This window comes from Apium graveolens, chromosome 1, assembly GCF_009905375.1.
Source record: "Apium graveolens cultivar Ventura chromosome 1, ASM990537v1, whole genome shotgun sequence".
NCBI classification, from domain to species: domain Eukaryota; kingdom Viridiplantae; phylum Streptophyta; class Magnoliopsida; order Apiales; family Apiaceae; genus Apium; species Apium graveolens.
In genome coordinates, this window is record NC_133647.1 from 131385736 (window position 1) to 131402290 (window position 16555).

The 16555-nt window shown below is 33.3% G+C and overlaps 1 protein-coding gene and 1 long non-coding RNA gene across 5 annotated transcripts; both read left to right on the plus strand.

Moving 5' to 3' along the window:
- Nucleotides 1-8193: 8193 nt before the first annotated feature.
- On the plus strand, nucleotides 8194-8744 carry LOC141720788 (uncharacterized). The gene is made up of 3 exons (XR_012574549.1): nucleotides 8194-8324; nucleotides 8450-8527; nucleotides 8604-8744. It is a non-coding gene; the product is annotated as an uncharacterized LOC141720788 (long non-coding RNA).
- A 79-nt stretch (nucleotides 8745-8823) lies between these two features.
- On the plus strand, nucleotides 8824-16246 carry LOC141720795 (uncharacterized). 4 transcript variants are annotated; one of them, XR_012574555.1, is made up of 14 exons: nucleotides 8824-8953; nucleotides 9045-9089; nucleotides 9244-9615; nucleotides 9762-9872; nucleotides 10015-10158; nucleotides 10251-10394; nucleotides 10541-11904; nucleotides 12113-12193; nucleotides 12318-12767; nucleotides 12874-13123; nucleotides 13265-13582; nucleotides 13688-14212; nucleotides 14302-14388; nucleotides 14562-16246. XR_012574555.1 is itself a non-coding variant. In XM_074523417.1 (13 exons), the coding sequence occupies exons 10-12, from the start codon at nucleotides 13086-13088 to the stop codon at nucleotides 13917-13919; spliced, it is 588 nt and encodes a 195-aa protein (XP_074379518.1). In that variant the 5' UTR covers nucleotides 8824-8953; nucleotides 9045-9089; nucleotides 9244-9615; nucleotides 9762-9872; nucleotides 10015-10158; nucleotides 10251-10394; nucleotides 10541-11904; nucleotides 12113-12193; nucleotides 12318-12767; nucleotides 12874-13085; the 3' UTR covers nucleotides 13920-14388; nucleotides 14562-16246. The 4 variants fall into 4 exon arrangements, 2 of the variants coding, with proteins under 2 accessions (XP_074379518.1, XP_074379527.1); XR_012574553.1 differs by having other exon boundaries at nucleotides 13265-13340; nucleotides 13513-13582; nucleotides 13688-14388; XM_074523417.1 differs by having other exon boundaries at nucleotides 13688-14388.
- The last annotated feature ends 309 nt before the right edge of the window (nucleotides 16247-16555 follow it).

Below are 16555 nucleotides of genomic sequence, written 5' to 3' on the forward strand. Positions count from 1 at the left end.
AGCTACGAATGCTGAATAGAAAAAAGTAAATCCATCGTGCTTACCTACAGCAACCTTTGTCGACCCAGGAAGATCAATAAGGGTTAAGTTCACAACTGTAACAAAAAAATGTGCTCAAGAAGTTAACATAAATGAACAGAAAAGTATTCAACCAGACAAATATAATAATAGAATGACATTTATATTGGATGTCAAAAATAGTAGACCGAGTTAAGAAGAATGGATTATACGCATTATAACTATTATGCATAATAAAGAAAAATAGGAGAAGATATTACACCAAATGCACACTGGCCAATAATTTGTATTGGTGTTTAAGAGTCATTCTTGGTGATTAGGGCTATTTTTACAGAAGATGTCCTAGCAATACTTACCATGTGGAGAATATATGCTAAGTTGGATTGGATGGTTGGAAATTTGCTTGGATTTCCCTATTACACAACCTGTTTCATCTGAAATCTCCTGACGCACAGTAGCCGCATTTGGATTAAAACAATTTCATGTATAGTTGATTAAAGACATTTATCAATTTTCAGTAGCTGGAAAGAACCTGAATATATATAGACATGACTGATAACAAAACAAATTGTAGGAAGCAGAACATGAAAAGATATGGAAACTCTTGTTAATAATAACAACATTTCCTTTCTTGATTACATAAAACATACCAAAATCAGAGAACCTTTTCTTGGGAGCATGAAGAAACTCTGCATATTCTGAACCCCCCTCCACCTTATGTAGTTGCAAAATCAGTGGCCTTCTTGTTACAATGCCTTACATTTGAAAAATTTACAATAAAAACAAACTTTCCATAATAGATCAAAAATGACAAGTAAACTAGAAATAGACTTCTATTTTACTCTCAGTTTCAATTTATATATATATGTAGCTCCGGTACACGGACCAAAATGGAGATAAAAATAGCAAGTATAGAAACATTATTTCAGCTACATCCGTAAAATATGGTACTTACATTGTTGTTTCTTTGAAGTGAAACGCTTCTTCTTCATCTGCGACCTCAAAATAATTAGTGTCACAATATTAACAATATTATAAATAACTATAGATCCTAAAGACTAATGATTTAAACATATACATAAAAAGTCAATTACACAACATAAAACATATTTACTAAGCAGCCTTGTAAACATTAAGAGTACTTTCGGCCGCTTCTTTCCTCTTATCAGCAACACTATGAATATCAAGTGAATAAATCATGCATCAATATCTCTAATAAACATACAAATTTTTCAGATTTACACATAAAAAGTTAAAACACCTGGCCCGCATAGACTTATTCTTTCTAACTTGTCAGAGCCATATGACAGCTTCTCGAAACCATATGGAAGAGAGTTCCCTGCAACAATCGAGAGACAAAGTAAAACATAAAAAAAAGAGAACGAGGGAGAAAGAAGGTAAGAGAGGGGGTAAACATATAAATTAACCAACTATATAATAAATATATATATATAGACATCTATAAAATTAAAATTTACTAAAACAATTTTAAAATTGGAACTTAATCGGACGAAACCCAGGCTCCTTTCAAGCTCTAAAGCTGCTATCAAGGACTAAGCTTACCAATTTGAAGCTGGATTTGATGCTTAATTAGGTCAATTTTTAGTGTCGGTTTTGTAGTTTTAAATTAGGGTTTGTAAGAGGGAGTGGTGAGAAAGGAGAGAACAATGAGAGAGGAGGGTTTTTGTACTAGTTCTAAATTAGGGTTTATAAAAAGGAATGGCGAGAAATGAGAGAAACATCATATAGATGAGGGAGAGAGTTGGAGGGTTTGAGATGAAGTTGAGGTTTGACAGAGAGGGAGAGAGAGTTGCCGTCTTGAGAGAGAGAGAGAGAGAGAATCGGGGGTGTGAGCAAAGAGGGGATATAGTTTCGGACAGAGGGAAATAATATGTGTAAAGGGGGAAAATAATTTTTTCTGTACAAAAGGGGGGAAATTTTGGCACTGAAACGGGGGAAAATCACAAGATAATTTAATTTTTTTAAAATTGGTCATGGACAACGGTTTGTAAAAATGACCGATGTCAAAGTTAAAAACGTATATTTGGCAGTTCTTATTTTCAAACATAGACAACGGCTAGTATAAGAAACCGATGTCAATATTCTTATTCAACATCGCTTAATTAAAAACCGATGTTAAAAAAACTTTTAACATCGGGTGCATTACGTGCCGATGTCTAAACACCGATGTCGTATCTACTATTTCTAGTAGTGAATCTCCACCATATGCATTTCTGGTCTGAGATATGGAATCCAGAGAAGCTATTGGTTGATAAGAAAATATCTCAACATTTTTAATCATTCTGGGTACTAGAATGACTTCATTTGTAAAATTATGTTATGCATAAATGATTCTTTCTAGTAAGATCAAGGAAACGATATGAAAACACTCAATGAACTTGTTAACACATCAACTATTACAGTTCTGCATGATTAAATCATCCAAGTTATCATTATCCGAATTTAATTACTATATATTCACAGTTTCTCAAAACTGTTCTGCATCACTATGGATGTAAATTGATTAACAAAGAAGTTCAGCCAAAGCATATTAGGGATATATGTTAGGCTGTTGATTTGATCATCAAAATTGTTAAAATAATAAGGCTAGAAGCACATACTTGACGATGCTGCTGGCATGGCTAGTTGAAGCTTTTGCTTCTCACCATGGTGCAAAAGATATGGCTATTTTTACAAAACGAACCTTATAGCCCCCTCCCCCAGGACGCTTGTGTTAGGGGGAACACACACAAGTATAGAATCAAACAAACAATACAAAACACACACTCAATATATGACGCGAAAAAACCCATGTCCCAACTTGTATTATTAATCAAAACAATTATCAATAATACAATCAATCTCACCAAACGGTATTCACTCAAGTGATACTTAAGTCAAAACAATACTCAAGCATACATCAAAACAATAACATGACTATGTATATATAGCCATCACAAACTTAGCCAACAAGACATACCTAATCTGATTACAATAATAATTGTCTATCCATACAATTATTACCCATTCCCATTATAATAATAATTGTCAACACATACAATTATTACCCAACTCAATTATGAAAATAATTGTCTACCCATACAATTATTACCCAATTTAATTATGTTTTCTATCACCAAGATCATACTACCTATTGGGTTTAACCCCAACAATCCTCCCCTTCAACCCAATATGATTTCATGCACAACCGAATTAACGGTCACCATCAAGCCATCGACGTCGATCGTCCAATACCTCCCCTCGAACAATAACCCCTCCTTCTAGTACAAAAAGATTTCTCTTGTCTTTTCGACCTTTGAATATCTCTACATCTCCTTTAGTGACTTTCAACATACTGTTCTTCATCATAACAGTATATCCCAAATCAACTAATTTACCTAACGAAATCATATTTCGATTTAACTCCGTTATGTATCTTACTTGAGTTAACTTCTGAACACGACCGTTGTGAGGTTTCATTGTTACCTCACCACTACCAGCAACCTTTACCGTTTTACCGTTCGGTAAAGTTACAATCTTTCCCTCACACTTTTTATAGGACGAGAACCACTCCCTCCTACCACATATGTGATGAGAACATCCCGAGTCAAGCACCCATTCTTCTTTTGATCCCTTCTCTTCTTGAACCAAAAGAACATCTTCATCAGCTTCTACAAGCGAAACACTACCCCCTCGATTTTTCTTCAACTCTCTCAAGTCTTCTCTTGCCTTTGGACACATAAATTGTATATGACCCAATTCCTCACAATAAAAACACCTGATATTAGGGTTATGTTTCTTAGCATACTTCTTTTCCGTGTCACGCGCACGTACCACAAATGGACTTCCATCAGATGTGTCACTCGATTCTTGTTTCATCAATCTTTCGGCCTCCAGAAGAACAACAATAGTCTCATCCAAATCTAACTTCATTTTCCCAACCAATAAAGAAGTCATCACAATATTATACTTCTTCGGTAGAGACACTAGTAGTAGAACAGCTTTGTCCTCATCCTTTAATTTTTCATCCAAATTATTTAGCTGGTTGATTAAGCCATTAAAACAATTCAGATGATCTCTTAAATCTCCGTCTTCTTCCATCTTGAGCCCAAACAAATCTTTCTTGAGAAACAACTTGTTGGCCAAAGACTTTGAGTGATAAGTATTCGTTAACTTCTCCCACAAATTCTTGGGATTGTCCTCTTCAAGAATATCATACTTGATTTCTGGTGCAAGGGCCAACCGGATCGTTGATGCCGCACGTAACTTCATGTCTCCCCACTTTGTATCTTCAACTTCAGTAGGCTTCTTCCCTCCAAGAGTCGCATATAACCCTCGTTGAATTAACAGATCTTTTACCGTACTTTGCCACAAGGTAAAATTGTTTCTTCCATTAAACAATTCAATTTCAAATCCCCCAACCTTCTCCATCATGAACCTTGGCTCTTGATACCAATTGTTAGGGGGAACACACACAAGTATAGAACCAAACAAATAATGCAAAACACACACTCAATATATGACGCGGAAAAACCCATATCCTAACTTGTATTATTAATCAAAACAATTATCAATAATACAATCAATCTCACCAAACGGTATTCACTCAAGCGATACTTAAGTCAAACAATACTCAAGCATACATCAAAATAATAACATGACTATGTATATATAGCCATCACAAACTTAGCCAACAAGACATACCTAATCTGATTACAATAATAATTGTCTACCCATACAATTATTACCCATTCCCATTATAATAATAATTGTCAACACATACAATTATTACCCAACTCAATTATGATAATAATTGTCTACCCATACAATTATTACCCAATTTAATTATGTTTTCTATCACCAAGACCATACTACCTATTGGGTTTAACCCCAACAGCTTGGCCATCAGTATCGATGTTTGCCATTTTGTACTGTAGTTCTTATGGTGCTTCCTAAAGGGAAGTGACAGGCCAACAGGAATACCCCCAGACTGATTGTATATTAGGTTCACCAAACCGTCGTATAGGGAATTGATGGGTGCAGGCAGGTCGCTACTATGCAACTCAGGAGCTTGCTCTAATATGTAATTATGCAGTAGCCAGTAAGAATAAGTAATGAATGGAAAGTTTCATAACACTGAGTAATATCTGAGCAAATGATAATGGAAGCATCTCTAAACTTATCTTCTTATACCCATTCTCTTCTCCCTCCCTCTTAAAAGTTTACTTCAACTCTCACTAGGCTTCTATTTTTTGACTCTCCAGGTCTTGTCTCTGTAATTTTTTCAAATTTCTAAACTCAAAATTGTTGTCAACTTGGGATATAAACCTTAGTCGTGACATCTAACCATTCTGTTTCTCCTAATGAGTCGAATGTGAACTAAAGAGGAAAACACAAGCTTAGTCCTACTTATATTGTACTCTCGATTGGACAATGGAAACATTTTCTGTTTTGACCGTTGAATTGTTCAATTAGCATCACATCACCTGCCACTCCAACATTTGATCCATTCGTAAATTAAACATTTCAGAAACAGAGATTAAAAAGAAAACAAGTATAAATATAGAATGGAAGGTGAAAAAAAGAAAAGAAAGACCTGAATGTCGTCGTAAGACAAACGGTTAAAAAGGATAACATCAGTGTATGTATATTTATTTGGTTGTGTATGTATAGATTGTAGAGGAGAAATATTTGCCTGTTTTCTGATTTTGGGGTGAATGCAACAGCTTCTTTAGCACCAAAACCCTAGCTTAGTTAATGGATCTTCATGGGCCGGTATTATAATATACACACTAGGTTTAGATCGGGGCCTGCTGGTATACGGTTTTAAAAATGTAAGCAGTCTAATAAATTTCTACCCAGCCTACCTCATTTAATTTGTCACTATTTTCTTTTTATTTATCCAAATAATTTTAATCTTTTTAATTTTGCACATTATAATTATTATAATAAAACTACTAATTAGTTTGTAAAAATATAAAGCTATTAGAGGTTTTAATTAGAGGAGAATAAATAATAAAAAGGGTAATTTTGTAATCAAAATTATTTAAATTTATCAAAATAATTAATAAATAAATTTATATTTAAATAAACTATTTTACTTATTACAAAATGTTCATGAGTCAATTATTTGATATAATATCACTTTCCAGTAAAAATCCATCAATTATTTATCCAAATCAAATATTTATAAAAATAAATCTTATTTTGGTTTAAATTTGAATTTTCTTTTCTTCTTAGTCTATAGAAACACATTATATCAAGTTACCTCGACTTGACACCTCAGTGGCCTATGGCAACACAGTACTATAGCTTTGGTAACCCGCATAGTGTAGGTTTTCTGAGAGGGTAAAAATTTCACATCTATAGTAACATAATATGAGGTAACACCCTTACTCAAATGTTCCGTTAGGCCATCTATGGAGTAGTGATGGAAGAAAATTGGGTGGATAGCTTATACTCATCATAGTTCCAGGGAACTATGGTACTTGCATTTGTTGTTGACTAAAGTGCTAGGTCCAACTTCGTATAAATATTTGCCGACTGTGAATGGGAAAATATTCTCAACTTACCAAGAAGCTTGCAAGGAATACTATGGCGCCCTCCAAACTCGAGTCAGAAGTTTGGGGTCCACACACACACCTTATTTATAACCTGCTTATAACAATAATAAAGATAATAATAATATGCAGTGACCCTACTTAACAACTACCACGGACCGCAACAGGTTAAAGTATGCACACAAGCCGCACACACTTTATATTACAAACGTCCAAATCCCAACTATTCAAACTCAAAACTGAGTATTAAACATTATTACAAACTTTTACAAACTTAAATTATCTCAAAAGATGCCTACTAGCTTAACTCGATCAACCTGAACCCCTAGCTCTCGCGCTGGACTGGGGATCCTCGCTACCAACTGGTTCCTTCTTAACTGGAAAAGAACATAAACAACATCGCACAAATGAGCTAACTAGCTCAGCAAGTCTCAATGACAAGACTGAGAATAATGATCATCAAGTGAAAAGGGTTATGATCTCAAGTGAACAATGAATTATGATTTAGAATTGGATATTATATTTTCATTTTAAAAACCAAGGTTAGGCTGCTGATCAGTCACGCACTAACCCCGAGCAAAGCACACAACACTGCTCTAACTACTGAATCCAAGGCACACATTGGCCTAACTTGACCATTAATATGGTCTGACCACGAATCTGGTCCACAATTTTATAAAAACAATCCAATTCTAACATAATAACTGAATAAACAATGTAAAGCAATAAACAGAATCATAAACAACATTGGATGTTCGATAAGGAAATGGTTTCAATCTTTACAAGGGATCATTATGGCAATTTCAAAGCTTGACTGTTAAGTAATGAAATAATTGGATAACAAAGGAATCAATGTTTCAGGGTTACCAGGAATTGGTCTTTCAAAGCATAAGGTACAATGGTTTGAATATGTAAGTAATTCGATTCAAGGTTTGGTATTTAGTTTATATGTATTTGTGGAGTAGTATTGTATATTTGTGGTTCGTATGTGGGTGTATAACAATCAATGGTTTAGAAAGAACAAGGTTACGGCTCACGATCAATGCTAGAATCAGGGTTTTGGGTTCAGTGCTTCAAAGCACTTGCAATATAAAACAGGACTATCAATCAACTACAATATATCTCGAGAAAGTTCAGAACACTTGCCTGGTATTAACTTGCTATACTTCTCTAACTTTCAATCACAACCACCTACTCCTCGACTATCTGTTTCTCTTTACCATGTCTTGCCTCTTCTGCTCACATATCATAAGCATCTATCAATATTCAACTCATACGATTCTATTTGATACACACTTCTATCTACCCGTCGTTTTACCCAAATCCGATTAGCGGATTGAAAGTTACGTTATAAACAAGTAAACACCGAACATATAGACAAACAGTCAAATAACAAGTCACATATTAACATATTATAATTCCCACTATTTCCAAACTTCCAGATTTCCAATTATATCCCTATTTTAAACAACAATTCACTTAATTCAGGGGTATTTATGTAACTTTCTAATCCTCACCAACTTAGTATTAGCTATAGTGCTACGTCTGTCATACATAGTTGTATTACACTACAACCAAGGAAATTGTTCCTTCCATTTTGTAATCCACAGTACCGTCTTCTCAGTTCACACATAATATTTCTTATTCAAAACTTGCCCATTTTGTACCTCGCTCTATCTCACAGTCGAATCCATATGATGGACAAACAATATAGTGCAAGAGATAGATAAAAGATTTATCATTCAGGTTAGTTCTCTTATTTTCATCACTAATTTTATTATATGTGTCATTATATGTATAATACGTGTATATAGTTTTGTAGTACATTTGGGCAAAACCCTAAGAACATTATGTATTTGTTTGTTCACAAGGTGAAAGCTCAAAACCGTATAGCAGTGGAAAACGTGCGAGACCGTCGAAATCAGATATGAATGCAGATTCACTTTCAGGTAGTATATAAATTTCTGGCGCTGCCTATTCTGTAGCATATTTGTTATCTGTTTTAATAAAAAAAATTGTGTATAGATACTCCTGAATCAGGTTGTAAGAAGAGAGTTGGAAGACCTCCAGGACAGAATATTGTTCCTAACACTCTACAGGATATAATTAACAGACAAAATTTACATTTGTCACCTGGTATCCAGCACATTTTGGAAGGTCAGAAGAAAGAAGGTAAATAAATTGATTTGTTATTAATTAACAACATAGAAGTTTTGTTGATATGTAAGTTATTGTTATTATAGGTGTTGAAACTCAACAGACTATATCATATAGTCTCCAAAAACAATTAAGTCCAAATAGAGCTCTGTTTGATGTATTTATACAGAAAGAGTATGTCATCTCTAATGAAGAACTTGCAAAATTTGAAAAGATAGGTATATATTTTTTTCTTCACTGATTTAGTGTTATCTGTAAATATCTTTGTTCATCTGTTGACGTAACGTTTGTGTAACATAAAATTAACAGGAGTTACATGTTTTAATGATTCTGCTATAACCAAATCAAGATCAGGTATGAGCATATATATATATTTATTTTTTTGAGAAAAAGGTATGAGCATATATGTAACTTAGTTTTATATGTAGCAATATAATAATGTGTTATGTCGCATAAAATATTTTTATTTTACAAACACTGAATTTAGTTGTCTTACATCTTACTTTAGACCATATGCATGCAAAAATCCAAGCGATTTTGCCACACTGCAAATGAAAACTCAAGACAACCTCTCGGTGACATTACAAACACACCACTCGGTGACATTACAAACACACCAGGTACGTGTTCTTTTACATTTGTAGAACAGGTATTTTATTTTACAAACACACACTGAATTTAGTTGTATTACAAAATATTCAAGAAACCCTGGTATTTTTTTTATCTGACAAGATAGTCAAAGGATATGGTTTTCCAGGAGCTTCTTCTTTTAATCACGCCAGGAGGTCTGATATCTCGGAACAAGCTACTTACTGTGTCGATAAACTTCATGTGCATGAAAAATCAAAATAATTTTCTAATGATATATGTAATACCCCAGGTATAAGAAGTTCTTCTAACTAAGATTTTATATATTACAAGGTTAACTAAAATTTTAATGTACCACACTATGATTATTAGTTGGAATTGTTATAAATATGAGTTGTTATATGGGTTAACAAAACACTCACTCGATATTTTTTGCAGGAGTTGTTTCTTTTAGTCATATTATGAGGTCTGAAAACTCAAAAGTGATGGATAAGCAAGGCGTGCAAGCAAAATTTATACAATCTTGCAATGATATTAGTAATACCCCAGGTATAAGAATTTCTTCTAACTAAAATATATTACAAGGTTAACTAAAATTTCTGTTATAATAAACTATGTATTACCAGTTGGAACTATGTTTTATGTATTTGTTGGTATATATAACAAAATACTCACCCAATATGTTTGCCAGGGGTTGTTTCTTTCGGTCACACTAGGAGGTCTGAGATCTCAAAACTAAATGGTGAGCAAGATCTGCGTGCAAGATTCAAGCGATTCTGCAATGATACAAATGCAAAATCAAAGCAACCTCTTAGCGACGTTACCAACACTCCAAGTATGCAGCCTTTTTTATTTTTGAATATTTTTAGACATAAATGGTTCTCATTGTTTTTTGTTTAGAAATATTTACTATATATAATTTTTCAGGAACCTCTTCTTTTCATTATGTTGGGAGGTCTGATTTCTCAAAACGGCCTATTAGGTGTATCGATAAACAAGATGTGCATGCAAAATGTAAAAGATTTTGTAATGATGCAAATCAAAAATCAAAGCGACCTCTTAACACACCAAGTATGTTAACTTACATTTTTAGAATAATTAAATATTTTATTTTGCAAAAACACACTGAATTAAGTTGTATTGCAGAATATCTCTGAACTTACAATTAGTTTCATACTCTAACAAACAAATCGATACAATGATTTCATAAATTGCAGGTTCTGTAATGACAAAAGTGGAGCCAAAAAGGTTGCAAGCTCAATTTGATGGAAGTATTCAGTTTATCTCATTGAATTAAGTTGTATTTTTATGGTTTAGAATGCATTATGGATAATTGCTTATCTTTTTTCATAAAGTTGTTCCGCTGCTCACAACAGATCTTGCAGCGTTTACTCTTTTAAGGAATCTGAATGCAATTTTTATTATTCATAATGCAGAAAGTTGTTCCTCTGCTCATAACAGATCTTGTAGTTTTTTTCTTAGTTAGTGTTGTTTCATTAAGCATGTCTTCATTAATTTGATATACACTATATAAAATATATTTTACAGAGAGTAGTGGCACTTATATCTCAAGCTCAGAAGATGACAGTTCTGACTATGATCCAAATGAAAGCCTGATCTGTGATGATGAAGTTTATGATACCGTAACAATTACCACCACTCAAGTTAAGCAGTGTAAAAAGAAAAATGCATTACCACTTTGTCCAGAGTACAAGTCTCTTGGTTTCCATCAAAGACATGTATGTACTGTGGGGCAACAATGCGGAATGAAGAAAGAGTGAATAAAAATAATCTGAAAGAAGATCCAGTATTTTCAATTTGTTGTGCCAAAGGAAAGATTAAACTTGATTAAAAATCCACCAGCTCCTGATTATCTACGTCGTGTGTATTATGACAAGGAGAAGGGGCCTGCATTCCGAAGATCACAACGATCATACAATTGTGCGCTATCCATGACTTCTACCAGTGGAAAGATTGACCGTTTTATCAATAAGTCAAAAGGCCCATCTATCTATAGGTTAGGCGGGCTTAATCATCATGAGATTGGAAGTTTATTTCCACCGGATGGTGACATACCAAAATTTTGTCAGCTATACATTTATGACACGGAGAATGAGATTTCTAACCGTATGAAGGTGATAAATGCACACAACTCTAATCTGATTGATCCCGAGATTTTGGAAGGTTTAGTAAAAATGCTGGATGATATCAATGATTTAGTTAAATATTTTTGTAAGGCACGTGATCGTTTCAAGAATGATCATATTGTGGACATGAAGATCCTATTTAAAGAGTCCAGGGCTCAAAGTGGCCGTGAGAATTATGTCACGGGATTCTGATGAAGTTGCTGCACTGATTGTGGGAGATGAGAGTTATACATGTGGAGAACGTGACATCCTCATCCACAGCAGGTGTGGAGCTTTAAAGAGGATTACAGTCATGCACCCAAAATTGATGGCATTGCAATATCCTCTTTTATTCCCAAATGGAGAATATGGTTTTCATGATGAAATTTATTTTGTCAAATCTAACAATGGGAATAAAGAGAGAAGGGGCCAAAACCAAGATGGAACATATCAAGGTTATATAATAATGTTTTTTTTCTATTTGTTTCATTTAAATCTGAAGTTTAGAAATATTATTGTTCTTTTTCTGTACTTTAAAAATATCCCATAATATTCTTTATAAAAACTTTAGGTAATTATGTTCTTTAACTTTACATTACTGTATCGTATTTTATTTACAAATGGAAGATGATTTTTTTAATTGATTTTATTTTGTCAACATAGGTAATAAGGAGAAAAAGGCAAGGGATAAAGTTTCAATGAGGGAATTTTATGCATATCAGAACCAAGTGAGAACAAATCAAGGTTAGAGCATACTACATTTTCCTTTCAATTTTTTAAAGTTCAGTATATGTGTAAAGTGTATCAGTTATAATTGCTATAATCTGTTTTTAATCCTGACTTCTTTCATGTAAAAAATGATACAAAGAGGCTTGGAGGAAGATTGTATCAACAATACATTGTCGATGCATTCTCTGCCATTGAGCAGTCCAGACTATGGTGGATTCGTCGTCACCAGCCATTATTGCGAAGTGAACTTTATCATAATCTACGTGACATGCTTTCAAGTTCTGACACTTTAGATCCTTCAAACATTGGTAAAGGATATATTCTTTCTTCTTCTTTTGTTGGATCTGCAAGATATATGCAACAAAATTTTTTGGATTCGTTAGCTTTGTGCCAAAAATCGGTTATCCAGATATATTTTTAACATTGACATTTAACTCAATGTGTGATGAGGTCCTGCAAATGATGTCACTTTTGCCATCAACAACGCCGGCGGATTGTCCAGACATTATTGCAAGAGTTTTTAAGTTGAAACTTGATCAGCTATATGACGATATCAAAAATAAAAATTTCTTCGGACCATGTACAACAGGTTTATATTCTCTCTGAATTATAATTCCTGTTTATTTCACATTTTCAAATTCTTAATTAGCATATAAAATTTATTTACATTAATTTTTTTATTAATTGATTGATAGTTATGTACGTTGTTGAGTATCAAAAAAGAGGCCTCCCATATGCGCATATGTTAGTATGGTTGGAAGAAAGTGGAAAGAAGGATTTAAAGACTAATATTGACAAGTATGTATGTGCTGAGATTCCAGATGAAGAAAAAGATCCCTATGGATATGCAGCTGTGAAACAATTTATGATACATGGACCTTGCGGGCCTGAATTTCAATAACCTTGCATGAAGGGTTCTAAATGTACCAAAAATTTTCCAAAAAAGTATGTTTAACTAAATGGAGGAAATTTAATATACTTAATTACTTATTTGGTTACATTCTCAAAATTCATTTATACAACTCAATATTATAAATTAATAAATTTGTGGTCTGACTTTTATTCTCAATACCTTTTTTGATTCAGGTATTGTTCAAGTACAATGTTTGATGATTGTGGGTTCCCGATATACAGAAGAAGAAAAACCAAACATACAGTTAAGGTTAGAAATACAGAATTAGATAACCAGTGGGTGGTTCCCTATAACAGAGATCTTCTGGTTCGATATCAATGCCACATTAATATTGAAATTTGTAAAAATGGACGTTGCATGAAATATCTTTTTAAGTACTGTCTAAAAGGTCATGATCGTGCTACTGTCATGGTGCAATCAGAAAAAAGAAATGATCAGCAATCTAGCGAGAAGAAAATACAGAATGAGATTAAAACATACTTGGATGGAAGGTAAGTGATTTTTGTTAAAACAAATTTAATATATATAATGCAAGTATTTTGTGCACACTATTATAATTAAAATATTATCAATGACATCTTAAATACCTAATACAGGTACATATGTGGTCCCGAGGTTGCTCATAGGATCTTTGGATTTGATGTGCATCATCGTAGTATGTCTGTCGAGAGACTTCCTTTTCACTTGGAAAATGGAAAGTATGTCACTTTCAAATCAACGGATAGTTTGGATTATATTTGTCAACAGGCTGCTAAGAGAAACTCCAAATTGGAAGCTTTCTTTCAACTTTGTCAAGAAAATGTAGATGCCAGGAAATACATATACTAAGAAATACCTGAACATTTTGTTTGGGATTCTGACATTTGTCAGTGGCGACCAAGAAAAAGAGGACGAATGGTGGGTAGATTAAATTCATCGCATTATACAGCAGGGGAACTATGGTATTTGCGTATGTTACTCACAAGGATTTCTGGACCTACATGTTATAAAGATTTGCGTCGAGTTGGAGAAACGGTATACAATACTTATCGTGAAACTTGTGTTGCACTGGGTTTATTGAATGATGATAACGAGTGGCATGAGGCTTTTCTAGAAAATAAGTCAACTGCGTTCCCGTCACAGTTACGCTCTTTGTTTGTTCATATTATTGTAAACTGTCAGGTGAGCGATGTTTATAAATTATGGATTTCTCACTGGGAATGTATGGCAGATGATATCTTGCATAAAAAGAGGGCGCTCACTGGAAATCCAGATTTGAAGTTGAGTGATGAACAGTTACAAAATTATGCTCTTGCCGGTATGTTATATTTTTATATACATATATTATATATGTATTATTAATAATATATATATATATATTACATCATATTTTGAGATTCAATTTTGTTTACATAATTTACTAATATTTCAAGTATTGTATCCTTATCTAAAATTTTAAAATATTAACGATAACAGTTTTATTATGTGCAGAAATTGAGATAATATTGAACACAATTGGTAAATCTTTAAAGGATTTTCCTACTATTCTAATGCCATCAAGCCTTTATTTGAATAAGTGCACTAACAGACTGATTTTGGAAGAAAGGAGTTATGACACAAAGCAAATGTATAATGAGCACAATGATATGGTTTCAAAGTTAAATAATGAACAAAAGTATGTTTATGATGCTGTGATGGAATCTGTGTATAACGATAAAGGAAGTTTCTTCTTCGTGTATGGAAGTGGAGGTTGCGCTAAAACTTTTCTTTGGGGACTATCATTGCTCAACTAAGATCAGAGTCTCTTATTGTTCTACCTGTCGCTTCGTCGGGAATTGCTGCTACTTTGTTGCCAGGAGGTAGAACAACACATTCGAGATTCAGAATCCCGTTAAAGTTGGACAATTTTTTCTACATGTTCAATCTCAATGAATTCTGACATCGCTGAACTACTTAGGCAAACAAAGCTTATTATTTGGGACGAGGCTCCAATGCAAAACAGGTATGCATTTGAAGCTTTAGACCGTTCACTACGTGATATTATGAAGTCAGTTAATATTAAAAATTTTGATAGGCCGTTTGGTGGGATAACTGTTCTGTTGGGGGGTGATTTCAGACAAATATTTCCTGTGATTTATAAAGGTAATAGAAGTGAGATTGTTGATGCATGTATTTCTAGATCTCCTTTATGGTCCATATGTCAGGTTTTTAAATTAGTGCGCAATATGAGACTAAATGAAGGAAATAATGATGCTCAAAGAGAACGTATAGAAAAATTTAGTAAATGGATTCTTGATATTGGAGACGGTAAAGTTCCTTCTACCCGAAATGATTGTTCAGAGTATGATTGTTCAATTGATGTGCCAGTAGAATTTTGTGTTCAGTCAGAGTCTAACAACATTGATGAATTTATCAATATTGTTTATCCAAATTTGGGAACATCATACACTGATGTTCAGTATTTACGCAAAAGATCTATACTGACGCCAAGAAATAAGGTTGTGGATCATGTTAATAATCTGATTCTTGATAAGATACCTGGCGAGGAGTTTACATATTTGAGTTCTGATTCAGTTAAATGTCGTGCCGACGATGATGATTAACTCAATGCCTCCTTTCCTATTGAGCATTTAAATTCCATTAAAGTGTCTGGAATTCCTCCGCATAAGCTGGTTTTAAAAGTTGGTGTGGTAGTCATGTTGCTGCGAAATTTGAACCAGTCTATTGGACTGTGTAATGGTACTCGCATGGTTGTTAGAAGGTGTTTAAAACACACAGTTGTTTGTGAAATTATTGGTGGCAGTCATGCACATACAACACACCTGATACCCAGAATTGAAATGTCTCCCAGTGATACAACTCTACCGTTTGACTTGGTGCGAATCTAGTTTCCCTTGCAGGTTTGCTTTGCTATGACAATCAACAAAGCTCAAAGTCAATCACTTGAGCGAGTTGGTTTGTATTTACCAGAGCCAGTGTTCTGTCATGACCAATTTTATGTTGCTATCAGTCGTGTCACGTCACCTGATGGTTTAGTTATTTTCATTGAGAGCGAGGAAGGAGGAACAACAACTGTTACCGATAATGTTGTGTAAGAAGAAGTTTTTTATAATTTGTAAAACATATTAACTTTTTATTGTACTTTATTGATTATATTTTCTATGAGATGTTATATTCATTTTTGTGTGGATTTTGATTAATGGAGTTTATAATATATATTGTTAAAATTTCAAATATTAATAATATAAAAATAGTATTATGGTTCTATACAAATTATTGTACTAACTCATGGTAAAAATATAAATGATTCATATACCTTGACTTCCCAAACAAATTATAATAGATTCTGTTAGTTATTGAGACATTTTAGATTATTATGATATCTAAATTCTTATATGTATTACTATATTTGAATATTTATTGAAGATTTAATAATTTTCTATAGAGTTATTTTTTAGAATAATAAATTTTATTACTCGATTATT